The sequence below is a fragment of the Papaver somniferum genome, chromosome 1 (genome assembly GCF_003573695.1).
Source record: "Papaver somniferum cultivar HN1 chromosome 1, ASM357369v1, whole genome shotgun sequence".
Lineage (NCBI taxonomy): Eukaryota > Viridiplantae > Streptophyta > Magnoliopsida > Ranunculales > Papaveraceae > Papaver > Papaver somniferum.
In genome coordinates, this window is record NC_039358.1 from 194828869 (window position 1) to 194845118 (window position 16250).

Sequence of the window (16250 nt, forward strand, 5' to 3'; positions counted from 1 at the left end):
AGGTAAATTTGAATTTTTAAGAGCCTCCACCACATTATAATAATCCGGACTGATGCAAACTTGACGAACTCCCCATTTTGTATCCCATTCCCTCCCAATAATAATACCATATAATTCAGCAAGGTAATTTGTAGTAACTCCCAAACCAATTGACATAGCTCCCACAATGTTGCACAAGGAATCTCGCACCACCACCCATGCACCTGCTCTACCAGGGTTTCCCCTTGCCGCACCATCACAGCACAGCTGAAGCTCGTTCACCTCCAGTGGATGCCAGAAACATTCCATAGCCTGATGCATTTTCACCTTCCTATGTCGCACTCTGAAGTAGTTCAAAACCAGTACATCATCAGCATTGTTCTTCATATACCCTGTAAGACGCACTGCATATTCTTGGATCAGCTTTAAAACTCATTTGAAGAACACGTTCCAGTTAGGCTTCATGTGATCAAAAACACCCCTATTCCACAACACCCACAGCTCTGGTTTAATGACCAAGTTTGCAATTAGCCATAAGTCACGAACCATCTGACTCCTTCCTTTTGCTGCCTTAAAAGAAACCAAAAGGTTAACATTAGGTTGCAAACTAAAAATTCCAGCAATCCAATTCCATGCCCGTGCAGCAAAACTATAGTTGAAAAGCACATGGTCAAGAGTTTCTTCATCACTCCCACAAAGGCAGCACTTGTTGCCCGTCTGAATTTTGAAACGTTCTTTGATCAGGTCATAAGTAGCACAAGCACGACGTAAGAATTTCCAGTTTTGAGCTGCCAAAACTGGGTGGACTTCCTTCTTCCAAATTAGAGATGCTCCTTCCAACATAGGGTATATCTGACGAAACAGATCCTTTGTTGAACTTACGTTGAACTCCCCTTTGAAGTCTGGCATCCAAACTATGTTATCTTCACCTCCAGTTGGGATCGGGAGTTGAGTGATGTCGACACCAACATCTACTAACCGTTCCATATGAACATCGGGGAAGTCTCATTGAGCGCCATTCCAAAAGTCACCAACCATAATTGTTTTATCCAGAGATTGATCATTGAGAATGTCTGCAATGTACAGATTAGTAAAAAAAATATCAAAGTAAAGAGCCGTGGAACTACCATCCCCAACAAGAACTTTAGTGTTGCTTTCGACAAGTTTATACACCCAATGAATACCCTACAAAATTGTGGATTTAACTCCATAATTCTTGATGCAACCATTTCTTCTAAAAAATTTAGCTCTTAGAAAACCTGCCCATTTCTTATTCGAATTGCGAATACTCCACCACAACATCATAATAAGAACCTTGTTCATGGTAGCCATGCGAGATAAGCCTAAACCCCCTCCTCAAAAGGGCAACAGACTTTGTCAAACGCCACCAACACAGCACGGCTAACCTCCACGTTTCACCATGCTATCTGCTGCAAAATTTGCTTCACAATAAGTGTGCACAAATCTAATAGAATTATACAATCTCTTCACATCAGTCCACCTTTGTAGTGCAGACCAAGGAACCGAATCCTCTTCCAAAGCTGTTATAACACTAGACGAATCTGAGCGAATCAAAATATGTCTATAACCCCATTGCAATGTCCATTCCAGACCCACAATAATTCCATAAAGCTCCTCCAGATAGTTTGTAGTTATGCCCAGTCCAATGCACATAGCTCCCGCAACATCACAACTTGCGCTCCTTGCTACTACTCCAGCTCATGCGATCCCTGGGTTACCCCTTGAAGCGCCGTTAGTGCATAACAAAAGTTCGCCTTGATTTGGAGGATACCAAAAACACGCCTTAGGATCAGAAGTCTTCACCTTTCTGTATCTAACACAAGATAAATCTAGCAGCTGTAAATCCTCCACCGTGTTATACATATAGTTCTGAATTCTCACCGAGTATTCATGGATCAAGTTGAAAACTCTTTTTTGAAAGAAAGACCAGCAAGGAGGTTTCTTCTCATACACCTTCTTATTTCTAGAGAAGCACAACTAAGAGCGCACCACCAAGTTCGCCACCAGCCACAAATCCCTGACCATACCACTTTGCCGTGCAGCTTCTTTGTTAGGTATAAGTAAATTGTAGTGAGGTTTAATATTGAATATACCTGTAATCCAGTCCCAGGCCTTTTTTGCAAAGCTACATCTCCATAAAACATGCTCCAAAGACTCCTCAGCGTTTTGACAAACACTGCACTTCGATGCCAGCGAAATTTTGAATCTGCTGCGCACCTTATCTAATGTAGCACACGCTCCCATGACAAACTTCCAGTTCTGTGCAGCTAACGAAAGATGCACAAACTTCCTCCAAATCAATTTCGCTTCCTCCATAATAAGATATTTATCTCGAATAATCTCCCTTGCAGACCGACTGAAAAATTCCCTTTCAGATCCGGCATCCATATCCTCTTGTCCAGGCCATTGCGAATTCTAGGCAACTCCTCCAGCACCACACTAGTGTCCAATAGAACCTGCATATGAACTCCTTGCAGCTTCCATTCACCCTGCACAATGATATCACTAACCCGAGCATGCCTATCCAGGTCAGTGCGGTTTAAAACATCCGCCAAAGCTTCAGTTCCATACCAAATATCGTAAAACAATGAAGTTTCCCTACCATCACCAATTAACGATTTAGTATTCCTTAGCATATCCTGGTGTACCCAACGAATGCCAGGAAGAATCGTTGATTTAACTCCAGCCAGTTTTATACGTCCATCCCTGCAAGTGTACTTAGTTTCCAAGTACCGAGCCCATTTCTTCTTTGAGGTAAAAATACTCCACCAAAGCTTGTTAAAAGTGCATGGTTCATAGTCCGCATACTATTTAGACCAAGACCCCCTTCTTGTACCGGACTGCATATCTTATCATAACCCACCACAAAAGCCTTAGAAAGATTCGAATCTCCCTACCAAAGAAAATTACGAATTACTCGTTGGCATTGGTGAATAAATTTTACTGGCCACTTATACACCGCCATATTGTGTATTGAGTAGCTACAAAGAACAGATTTAATGAGCACCACTCTATCTTGGAAGGAAAGCATCTTACCTTTGTAGACCGAGAGTTGATCCTTGAGCTTGTAAACAACATTGCTGATATGCTCATACTTAACCATACCAGGCATCACCTTAACTCCCAAATAGCGGTCCGGGAAAAAAGTAATTCACATGCCTAAAAAATTAACAATAGATTGTCTCCTAGAAAGAGACCCACCTCCATAATAAATCTTGTTTTTCTCTCTACAAACACGCTGCCCAGAAGCATACTGATAATCATCAAGAAGCTTCACCAAATTCGCCACACTCTTCATATCACCTTTGCAAAAAATCATAATATCATCGGCAAAGAAAAGATGAGTAGGAGAAATACCATTATGCTTCACCATGTGAGTCATGCCCTTATTTTGAAAGAGTTTAGTGATGTTACGACTAAGAACATCCTCTATCAAAACAAAATAAGAGGTGAGAGGGGATCCCCTTGTCGCAAACCTCTATTAATCTTGAAAAAACCTTCCGGACTACCATTGAGAAGAATATATATACGAGCAGACTTCAAATATTGAGGATCCAAGCACACCAATTTTCTGAAAATCCATATCGCCGAAACACCTCCATAACAAAGGACCAACTTACTGTATCAAAAGCTTGAGAAATATCAAGCTTAAGCCCCAAATTACCGTCCTTTGACTTAATGTGTAGCTCATTAACCATCTCAGAAGCCAGACTAATGTTTTCATGAATATTCCTTCCTTTCATAAAGCAACTTGTTCTTCCGAAACCAATTTCCCCAAGACCTTACCAAATCTAGTAGCAAGGATTTTCGTGAATATCTTGAAGAAAAAATTACTTAGACCAATTGGCCTAAATTTCCATAAGCTATCAGCTCCTCTAACCTTTGCAAGCAAAAGAATAAGGCTAGAATTATCCCCATTAGGAATAGTTTTATTAGTCCAACAAAAATTAATAGCCTTGAATAGATCCTCATGAATCAAATCCCAACAATGTCTATAAAAACATCTTGAGAAACCATCCGGACCCGGAGCATATCCGCTCCTAAATCAAAAACAGCACCTTGAATTTTCTCCAAAGTTGGAATCACATCCAACATTTGGCTTTCCTCCAAAATAAATAGAGTCATGTTTATACTCAAACAAATGCTCACCAATTGGCAGGTCATCACCATTAAATTTAGCCTCATAATAAGAAACCACATGATCTCTAAGTTGATCCGGCTCAGTAATAGTTAGCCCATCATTTATCACCAGTTCAGAAATAGTATTGGCACTTCTTCGAATATTAATAGTACTGTGGAAATAAGGAGTGTTACTAGACCCCTCCAAAATCCATTTATTTCGAGACTTCTGTTTGAGCATAATATTCTGCTGCACACGAACATTATATACCTCCACCAAAGCATCCTTCATAATATTCAATTTTAAAGTATTAAAAGGATTCTCATCAGAGTTTCGACTCGCCACCTCAAATTTCAATTGCGCTTGTTTAAGCCGAGCATTAACATTTCCAAACACCTGTTGATTCCACAATTTCATTGCTTCCTTCAAACGTTTTAGCTTGAAAGGAAAAATAAAATCAGGATTACCATAAACCGGAGCATTCCAAGATGCTTCAACCATTCTAAAAAAATCAGGATGTGTAAACCACATTTTCTGAATTCTGAAAGGAGCACGCCTTGGCCTTGGAGAACTAAAAGGAAATCCAATAAGGGTCGAATGGTCAGAAACTTCCCTAGGAAGAGCTTTACACCGCCAATTTGAAAATTTGGATAACCAAGCTTCGTTAATAACAGCACGATCAAGTTTGCTGATAATTCTTCTAGCACCAGATTGCCCATTCGACCAAGTAAATTTAGTATCCAAAGAGTCTGCCTCAAAAAGATCATTCTCTTCTAACTAATCACTGAAATCATCAATACAAGAAGTATGTGGTACTCTGCCCCCTTCTTTTCATCTTCACGAAAAACACAATTAAAATCTCCCATATCTAACCAAGGAGTCATAGAATCCTTCGAAGACAACTGACCCCAAAGTCTTCTATGAAAAACTTGAATATAACTAGCATGAACAAAAGAGATCAAGGCCCCCTCAGGTTTCACTGTAATAGCTTGCTTAGACCTATTAATCACCACTGGCTCCTCAAAATCTTCACTCCAAAGAATCCAAAGATTAACCAAAGAGTTTGCAGAAGAATTATGAATTGCCTTTTTAGTAAAACCAGCTAAATTTAACCTCTGCATTACACTATATGAATACTGTATTTTTGGCTCAACAATACATAGTACCACTAGCTTATACTCATGAACTAAATTACGCAACTTCATACCCGCCTCCACCTTTGCCACCCCATTGACATTCCAAAAGAGTACACGCATTAGGAAACTGATTTTGAAGGTTTATTAATAGCTGCTGAGGTCTTTGCTGGATTCCTTCGCTCCAGTATTAGAGAGATTCCCTTCCGAACTTTGATCCCAAGTTCAATAGTTTCTGTTTCCGAGTCAGACTTGGATTCCGAAAATATGTTTGTTTGTTGATTATTGTTAAGTCGTACCCTGCCAGCCTTCATTGTAACCTTAGCTCTGTTGTGTTCATCCTTGATTTAACTCCACTTTGAACCCTTAACCCCTGAAGAAGCTTGTTCCGGCGTCAGTTCCTCATCTGAACTTTCCTCAACTTGATCATTCACTTGCTGCACAGATTCTGACAAACCCAGCTCATCACTCAGGACGTTGAATTTGTTTGGCGAAATAACCACCGTAGTATCAGTGACAACATTATATATTGGTGTTGGCGAAATCATATTAACAATCGCATCAGGTTGTTCTCCAACAGTAGCTACAGGAGTAGAAGAAGATCCAGCATTATTCTTAAAGCGGTTAGTTCTTGCCAATTCACCACTCTTAACTGACTTAGCTTGTGAAGTTGTAGTTTCACCCACTAACAACTTTTTAGCTAAAGCTTCTTTCGAAGCAAGGGCCTTTTTAGATTTCTCAACAGCCAAAGACGTTGCTTGCAGTTGAGCTTCAGAAGAAGCTAGCTCTTCCTCAAGCTGAGCGGTTTCCTCCACACCCTCAGCATTCTCCTCAACTGTTACAGGTTTCTCAGTACCTCCAGCATCATTAGCATTCGCAAGAACTCGAGCATTCCTACGCCTACGCTGCCTTTTATTCTTTGCTTCTTGCCAACCTTGTGAAAATTCTCCATTAGTTGAAGCATCTACCTTGGTCGACTGATCTTCTTGCTGTGATTGCTTCCTGCATTCCTTATCAGTGTGCCTAATAATGCAACACTTCAAGCAAAACTTAGGAGGCTTTGGAATATCAAGGTATTGCCAGAAATTACGTCCACCTACTGTGAGACGAATTCTATCTGGTATGTGCTTTGCTAAATCTATATCCACAAGGACAGACGTAAAGTTCCCAAATTCCAAATTTAGGGTTCTTTGATCAACCACTATAGGATTTCCTAGAACCTTTCCCATTTATAGTAAATTCTTCTCCGTCCATAATTCTGCATGAAGGCCAGGAAAGTGAACCCATACATTTGCATCGGAAGTTTTCTGACGTTCCGGATCGAAACCAGGGTACCAATCCATGAGTCTGAGTTCATGTTGATTTACGTACCATTTCTTGTGTCTGATTCTCTCTTTTGTTTCCGCATCGTGTAACATGATAACGAAAAACCCTTTACTCATTGTCATGAAATGAACAGAACTAGGGTTTAGCTGTCATTGAGAAACTAAACTTTTTTCACCTCAACAAACTTTAATCCTGTAAAGTTTAAACGAGCAATGAAGCTATGCTCAAAAGGTTTGCATCCTTCCTGATAGTTTTCCGCAGGAATAATCAAAGAAGGTTCACCATCTACCAAAGTTGGAGTTGGTAAGCTATTGATATCAACGGTTGTAGGCTGCAAAGTTTGTCTCACCTTAACCTTATCAGCAAAGGATTGAGTATTGTTATCGCCATTCGTAAGAAGTAAGATTGGTTCTTCAGCCATCATCAAAAGAGTAAGATTGCTGAAAAATTCGAAAAACGCAAAAACCCTAGTCAGAGCGCCAGAGTTTCTCTCTCCTCATTTTCAAAAAATTAGAAACTGTTTTCAAGAGACTGAAAGTAACTTAATTCTTCGTAAAGAATGATACTAACGAAATTCCCTGCAATAATGAAGATTATCTTTGAATGCTTCCTAAAAACCCTAAAAACACTAAATATCCCTGAAAGAGCTATGAGAAACTCTAAAAAGCTCAGGAAGACTCCAAAAAGCTTTGAAAAGCTTCATTTAATTATACTCCATAACACTAGGATCTACAAGCTAGGAGATTCGTTAAAGAATGATTACAACAAATCCCTACAATAGTGAAGATCAACTTTGAATGTTCTCTAAAAATCCTTTGAAACTCTAAAAAAACCCTGAAAACTCTAAAAATCCCAAAAATATCTAAAGAGCTCTGAAAATCTAAAGAGCTCTTAAAAAATCTAAAAAGCTCTGAAAAAGCTTTGAGTCAATTATATTACGTAGCACTAGTATCTACTAGCCAGGGGATTCGTTAAAGCCAACTGAAAGTAACTTAATTCTTTATAAAGAATGATACTAACAAAATTCCCTACCATATTGAAGATTATCTTTGAATGTTTTCTAAAAACCCTAAAGAGCTCTGAGAAACTCTAAAAAGCTCAGGAAGACTCCAAAAAGCTTTGGAAAGCTTAAATTTAATTATACTCCGTAGCACTAGGATATACAAGCTAGGAGATTCTTTAAATAATGATAATAAAAAATCCCTACAATAGTGAAGATCAACTTTGAATGTTCTCTAAAAAGCCTTTCAAACTCTAAAAAACCCTGAAAACTCTAAAAATCCCTAAAATATCTAAAGAGATCTGAAAAGCCTAAAGAGCTCTGTAAAACTCTAAAAAGCTCTGAAAAAGCTTTGAGTTAATTATATTTCATAGCACTAGTATCTACTAGCCAGGGGATTTGTTAAAGCCAACTGAAAGTAACTAACAAAATTTAAAGAATGATACTAACAAAATTCCCTACAATAATGAAGATTATCTTTGAATGTTTCCTAAAAACCATAAAGAGCCCTGAAAGATCTCTGAGAAACTCTAAAAAGCTCAGGAAGACTCCAAAAAGCTTTGAAAAGCTTAAATTTAATTATACTCCATAGCACTAGGATCTACAAGTTAGGAGATTCATTAAAAAATGATAATAACAAATCCCTACAATAGTGAAGAACAACTTTGAATATTCTCTAAAAAGCCTTTGAAACTCTAAAAAACTCTAAAAAGCCCTTAAATATCTAAAGAGCTCTGAAACATTTAAAGAGATCTAAACTCTAAAAAGCTCTGAAAAAGCTTTAGAATAATTATATTTCGTAGCAGTAGTATCTACTAGCCAGGGGATTCGTTAAAGCCAATTGAAAGTATCGTAATACTTTATAAAGAATGATACTAACAAAATTCCCTGCAATAATGAAGATTATCTTTAAATGTTTCCTAAAAACCCTAAAAAAACTAAAGAGCCCTGAATGAGCTCTGAGAAACTCTAAAAAGCTCAGGAAGACTCCAAAAAGCTTTGAAAATCTTAAATTTAATTATACTCCGTAGCACTAGGATCTACAAGCTAGGAGATTCGTTAAAGAATGATAATAACAAATCCCTACAATAGTGAATATCAACTTTGAATGTTCTCTAAAAAGCCTATGAAACTCTAAAAATCCCGAAAATATCTAAAGAGCTCTGAAAAACTATAAAAAGCTCTGAAAAAGCTTTGAGTTAATTATATTTCGTAGCACTAGTATCTACTAGCCAAGGGATTCGTTAAAGCCAACTGAAAGTAACTTAATTCTTTATAAAGAATAATACTAATAAAATTCCCTGTAATATTGAAGATTATCTTTGGATGTTTTCTAAAAACCCTATAGAGCCCTGAAAGAGCTCTGAGAAACTCTAAAAAGCTCAGGAAGACTACAAAAAGCTTTGAAAAGCTTAAATTTAATATACTCCATAGCATTGGGATCTACAAGATAGGAGATTCGTTAAAGAATGATAATAATAAATCCCTACAATAATGAATATCAACTTTGAATGTTCTCTAAAAAAGCCTTTGAAACTCTAAAAATCCCGAAAATATCTAAAGCGCTCTGAAAAATCTAAAGAGCTCTGAAAAACTATAAAAAGCTCTGAAAAAGCTTTGAGTTAATTATATTTCGTAGCACTAGTATCTACTAGCCAGGGGATTCGTTATAGCTAACTGAAAGTAACTTAATTCATTATAAAGAATGATACTAACAAAATTGCCTACAATATTGAAGATTATCTTTGGATGTTTTCTAAAAACCCTATAGAGCCCTGAAAGAGCTCTGAGAAACTCTAAAAAGCTCAGGAAGACTCCAAAAAAGTTTGAAAAGCTTAAATTTAATTATACTCCGTAGCACTAGGATCTACAATCTAGGAGCTTCGTTAAAGAATGATAATAATAAATCCCTACAATAGTGAAGATCAACTTTGAATGTTCCCTAAAAAGCCTTGAAAACTCTAAAAAGCCCTAAACTATCTAAAGAGCTCTGAAAAACTATAAAAAAGCTTTGAGTTAATTATATTTTGTAGCACTAGTATATACTAGCCAGGGATTCGTTAAAACCAACTGAAAGTAACTTAATTCTTTATAAAGAATGATGCTAACAAAATTCCCCACAATAATGAAGATTATCTTTGAATGTTTCCTAAAAACACTAAAAACACTAATGAGCCCTGAAGAGCTCTGAGAAACTCTAAAAACTCAGGAAGACTCCAAAAAGCTTTGAAAAGCTTAAACTTAATTATATTCCATAGCACTGGGATCTATAAGTTAGGAGATTCATTAAAGAATGATAATAACAAATCCCTACAATAGTGAAGATCAACTTTGAATGTTCTCTAAAAATCCTTTGAAACACTAAAAAACCCTGAAAACTCTAAAAAGTCCTTAAATATCTAAAGAGCTCTGAAAAATCTAAAGAGCTCTAAAAAACTCTAAAAAGCTCTAAAAAAGCTTTAAGTTAATTATATTGTGTAGCACTAGTATATACTAGCCAGGGATTCGTTAAAGCCAATTGAAAGTAACTTAATTCTTTATAAAGAATGATACTAAAAAAATTCCCTACAATAATGAAGATTATCTTTGAATGTTTTCTACAAACCCTAAAGAGCCCTGAAAGAGCTCTGAGAAACTCTAAAAAGCTCAAGAAGACTCCAAAAATCTTTGAAAAGCTTAATTTTAATTATACTCTATAGCACCGTGATCTACAAGTTAGGATATTTGTTAAAGAATGATAATAACAAATCCCTACAATAGTGAACATCAACTTTGAATGTTCTTTGAAAAGCCTTGAAAACTCTAGAAAACTCTGATATCTCTAAAAATCCCTAAAATATCTAAAGAGCTCTGGAAAATCTAAAGAGCTATGAAAAACTCTAAAAAGCTCTGAAAAAGCTTTAAGTTAATTATATTTCGTAGCGCTAGTATCTACTAGCTAGTGGATTCGTTAAAGCCAACTGAAAGTAACTTAATTCTTTATAAAGAATGATACTAACAAAATTCCATACAATAATGAAGATTATCTTTGAACGTTTCCTAAAAACCATAAAGCACCCTGAAAGAGCTCTGAGAAGCTCTAAAAAGCTTAGGAAGACTCCAAAAAGCTTTGAAAAGCTTAAATTTGATTATACTCCGTAGCACCGTGATCTACAAGCTAGGAGATTCGTTAAAGAATGATAATAACAAATCCCTACAATAATGATGATCAACTTTGAATATTCTCTAAAAAGCTTTGAAAACTCTAAAAAACCCTGAAAACTCTAAAAAGCCCTACAATATCTAAAGAGCTCTGAAAAATCTAAAGAGTTATGAAAAACTCTAAAAAGCTCTGAAAAAGCTTTAAGTTAATTATATTTCGTAGAACTAGTATCTACTAGCCAGTGGATTCGTTAAAGCCAACTGAAAGTAACTTAATTCTTTATAAAGAATGATACTAACAAAATTCCCTACAATAATGAAGATTATCTTTGTATGTTTTCTAAAAACCCTAAAGAGCCCTGAAAGAGCTTTGAGAAACTCTAAAAAGCTCAGGAAGACTCCAAAAAGCTTTGAAAAACTTAAATTTAATTATACTTCGTAGCACTAGGATCAACAAGCTAAATACCACTTCCATTGATTTGAAAACGCTTCCTAACTCTACTATGGAAGAAGGAAAACCAGCCTTGGTGATTCCGGCTGATTTCTTTCGCAAGGGATGCGCAATATGGCAGTTTAGTCTCATAGGAAGGCTGGATTTTAAATATCTGAATTTTAGTGGTGCCAAGAAATCACTTGAAGACCAATGGAAACTAGGAGAAGGTAAAGTGAAGTTTGTTCCAATGAGTAAAGGATTTTTTATTATTAAGTTATTTTCCAAAGAAAATCAGCAAAAAGTGAATCGCAAGGATTCATGGACTGTTGAGAATCAAGTTTTGAGGTTGCAGGAGTGGTTCCCTAGTTTTGATCCGGCAAAACAAAAAACTTCTCATGCTAGCGTATGGGTGAAGTTTCCAGGTCTTCCGGTAGAGTTATGGACAGAGGAAACTTTACTATCATTAGGCAAAACCCTAGGTACTCCTATGTGGTAGATTCAAAAACTTTAAAAATCATGATTATGGTTATTTTGCATCTGTTTTGGTTGATATTAATTTTGCAGAATATGTTGCTGATGAGATTATTCTCACATCTGGTGGTAGAAAATTTTTACAGTCAGTTGATATCCCAAAGAAACCCTCTTATTGTAAACATTGCAATATTATCGGGCATGCTTATGCTGATTGTAAGAAGGCTTGTAAATTGTTTGAGAACACTGCAAACAAAACTAATGATGCTAAGAAGATTAAAGTGAATTCTTAACAGCAAGTGGTTGTTGGTGATAACGCTAAGGGTGCAGTGGTTAACACAAATTTGAAGCAGCCTACGTTGGGGTGGAAACAAGTGAAGGGCTAGAAGCATAATGCTGCTGGTCATAACAAGGTTGATTTTTCAACGCCAACACCATTGGCTGATAGTTTAGTTGAGACTGATTCTGGGCAAATTCAATCAAAAAATTCTTTTGATATCCATTCCAGAGAATTAGGTTTGTCTAATGAGGATGAGAATTTTGTTGGAGAGAAAGAGGAGGGAATTGAGGAAGAGTCTTCTGATGAGTCGGACAGTAGCATTGGCTCTAAAAAAATGGATTGGTGTGGATGATTCTGTGCGTGAGAAAAAAGAAGCAAAAAGAGTTGCAAGCTTAACCAAAGCAACGGTTCAAAAGAACACGAGTGTGCTTCAGATAAAGATTTGGTTTTTTTAAAAGGGACGGACTCAGTTTCAAAAGGCGTGGAGGATGTTGGGCTTAAAACTGACAAGTCCGTGCATACAAGAAAAGGACCCGATCAAGAGAATATGGAAGCTCAAGCTAACTGTAGCCAGGGTATTCAACAATCCGGGAAGGGAGATAATTCTAAGCTGGATAATTCAGTTGGATGCACCTTGGATACTAGTGTGAACATGGATAGTGGTAGACAGCCCAATAATAACAGTCAGTTTTCAGGTTTTCAAAAGGAATCTGATTCGGTCTATAATATTAATAAGCTGGGCATTAAAGTGCGGCAAGGAAGATCTCCAACTATTCATAGGAATTTTATAGCTGAGCACAACGCTTTGCTGCAACATCATAAGAATAGGGAGCATACAAAACATGACACTGTCCGTGAAGATCAACACATAACAATCAAGATACGGACAATGTTCTTGGGTACGTGGAAAGTGCTAAGAATTCTATTCATTTAACTACAGAGGAGAATGAAGTTCTTTGTACAATAACAAAATTCGATATTCAACAAAAGTTTTTGAATGATTTATCTTTCCGAAAGGAGTATCTCAAGGAAATACAAGATCAATCAAAAAGAATAAAGACTCCGAAGATGAAAAATATGAACAAAGAAGGAGGTGGGGGTACTTGAATTTCAAAATCCTATTTTCTTTCTTTCTTTTTGTTAGTTATTTGTGTTTAAGAGCTTATTTTTGTTAGCTATTTTGATGTTATTTTTTCTCCCCTTTGGTTTATGGGGGGTGGAGAGGCCTTGAGCCTCCCTTTTTGTAATTCTAGTAATTACGTTTCTTTGCTTAATAAACCATTTTGACCTAGCAAAAAAAAAAGGGATCTACAAGCTAGGAGATTCGTTAAAGAATGATAATAAAAAATCCCCACAATAGTGAAGATCAACTTTGAATGTTCTCTAAAAAGCCTTGAAAACTCTAAAAACTCTTAAAAGCCCTAAAATATGTAAAGAGCTCTGAAAAAGCTTTAAGTTAATTATATTTCGTATCACTAGTATCTACTAGCCAGGGGATTCGCTAAAACCAACTGAAAGTAACTTAATTCTTTATAGAGAATGATACTGACAAAATTCTCTACAATAATGAAGATTATCTTTGAATGTTTTCTAAAAACCCTAAAGAGCCCTGAAAGAGCTCTGAGAAACTCTAAAAAGCTCATGAAGACTTCAAAAAGCTTTGAAAAGCTTAAATTTAATTATACTCCGTAGCACTAGGATCTACAAGCTAAGAGATTCGTTAAATAATGATAATAACAAATCCCTACAATAGTGAAGATCAACTTTGAATGTTCTCTAAAAAGCTTTTGAAACTCTAAAAAACCCTGAAAACTCTAAAAAGCCCTTAAATATCTAAAGAGCGCTGAAAAATCTAAAGAGCTCTGAAAAACTCTAAAAAGCTCTGAAAAAGCTTTGAGTTAATTATATTTCGTAGAACTAGTATCTACTAGCCAGGGGATTTGTTAAAGCCAACTGAAAGTAAATTAATTCTTTATAAAGAATGATACTAACAAAATTCCCTACAATAATGAAGATTATCTTTGAATGTTTTCGAAAAACCATAAAGAGCCCTGAAAGAGCTCTGAGAAACTCTAAAAAGCTCAGGAAGACTCCAAAAAGCTTTGAAAAGCTTAAATTTAATTATACTCCGTACCACTAGGATCTACAAGCTAGGAGATTCGTCAAAGAATGATAATAACAAATCGCTACAATAGTGAAGATCAACTTTGAATGTTCTCTAAAAAGCTTTGAAAACTCTAAAAAAACCTCAAAACTCTAAAAATCCCTAAAATATCTAAAGTGCTCTGAAAAATCTAAAGAGCTCTAAAAAGCTCTGAAAAAGATTTAAGTTAATTATATTTCGTAGCACTAGTATCTACTACCCAGGGGATTCGTTAAAGCCAACTGAAAGCAAATTAATTCTTTATAAAGATTGATACTAACAAAATTCCATACAATAAGGAAGATTATCTTTGAATGGTTTCTAAAAACCTTAAAGAGCCCTGAAATAGCTCTGAGAAACCCTAAAAATCTCAAGAAGACTCCAAAAAGCTTTGAAAAGCTTAAATTTAATTATACTCCGTAGCACTGGGATCCACAAGCTAGGAGATTGGTTAAAGAATGATAATAACAAATCCCTACAATAGTGAAGATCAACTTTGAATATTCTCTAAAAAAGCTTGAAAACTCTAAAAATACCTGAAAACTCTAAAAAGCCGTAAAATATCTAAAAAGCTCTGAAAAACTCTAAAAAGCATTGAAAAAGCGTTAAGTTAATTATATTTCGTAGCACTAGTATCTACTAGCCAGGGGATTCATTAAATCCAACTGAAAGTAACTTAATTCTTTATAAAGAATGATACTAACAAAATTCCCTACAATAATGAAGATTATCTTTGAATGGTATCTAAAAACCCTAAAGAGCCCTGAAAGAGCTCTGAGAAACCCTAAAAATCTCAAGAAGACTCCAAAAAGCTTTGAAAAGCTTAAATTTAATTATACCTCGTTGCAATGGGATCTACAAGCAAGGAGATTGGTTAAAGAATGATAATAACAAATCCCTACAATACTGAAGATAAACTTTGAATGTTCTCCAAAATGCCTTGAAAACTCTAAAAAACCCTTAAAACTCTAAAAAGCCGTAAAATATCTAAAGAGCTCTGGAAAATCTAAAGATCTCTGAAAAACTCTAAAAAGCTCTGAAAAATCTTTAAGTTAATGATATTTCGTAGCACTAGTATCTACTAGCCAGGGGATTCGTTAGAGCCAACTGAAAGCAAATTAATTATTTATAAAGATTGATACTAACAAAATTCCCTACAATATTGAAGATTATCTTTGTATGGTTTCTAAAAACCCTAAAGAGCCCTGAAATAGCTCTGAGAAACCCTAAAAATCTCAGGAAGACTCCAAAAAGCTTTGAAAAGCTTAAATTTAATTATACTCCATAGCACTGGGATCCACAAGCTAGGAGATTGGTTAAAGAATGATAATAACAAATCCCTACAATACTGAAGATCAACTTTGAATGTTCTCTAAAAAACCTTGAAAACTCTAAAAATACCTGAAAACTCTAAAAAGCCGTAAAATATCTAAAGAGCTCTGAAAAACTCTAAAAAGCTCTGAAAAACCTTTAAGTTAATTATATTTCGTAGCACTAATATCTACTAGCCAGGGGATTCGTTAAAGAAAACTGAAAGTAACTTAATTTTTTATAAAGAATTATACTAAAAAAATTCCCTACAATAATGAAGATTATTTTTGAATTATTTCTAAAAACCCTAAAGAGCCTTGAAAGACCTCTGAGAAACTCTAAAAAGCTCAGGAAGACTCCAAAAACCTTTGAAAAGCTTAAATTTAATTATACTCCGTAGCACTAGGATCTACAAGCTAGGAGATTTGGTAAAGAATGATAATAATAAATTCCTACAATAGTGAAGATCAACTTCGAGTGTTCTCTAAAAAGCCTTGGAAAGTCTAAAAACCCTGAAAACTCTAAAAAGCCGTAAAATATCTAAAGAGCTCTGAAAAATCTAAAGAGCTCTGAAAAAGCTTTAAGATAATTATATTTCATAGCACTAGTTTCTACTAGCCAGGGGATTCGTTAAAGCCAACTGAAAGTAACTTAACTCTTTATAAAGAATGATACTAACAAAATTCCCTACAATAATGAAGATTATCTTTGAATGGTTTCTAAAAACCCTAAAGAGCCCTGAAAGAGCTCAGAGAGACCCTAAAATCTCAGGAAGACTCCAAAAAGCTTTGAAAAGCTTAAACTTAATTATACTCCATAGCACTGGGATCCACAAGCTAGGAGATTAGTTAAAGAATGATAATAAAAAATCCCTACAATAGTGAAGATCAAC

The 16250-nt window shown here is 35.7% G+C and overlaps 1 protein-coding gene across 1 annotated transcript; it reads right to left on the minus strand.

Moving 5' to 3' along the window:
* Nucleotides 1-411: 411 nt before the first annotated feature.
* On the minus strand, nt 412-966 carry LOC113356574. Its single transcript, XM_026599746.1, has one exon. It carries the CDS (start codon nt 964-966, stop codon nt 412-414), a length of 555 nt encoding a protein of 184 aa, XP_026455531.1.
* Between the last annotated feature and the right edge of the window lie 15284 nt (nt 967-16250).

What these genes read in the sequence shown, in the direction of transcription:
- LOC113356574 (XM_026599746.1), bottom strand. Translation starts at nt 966, where the DNA reads ATGGAACGGTTAGTAGATGTTGGTGTCGACATCACTCAACTCCCGATC.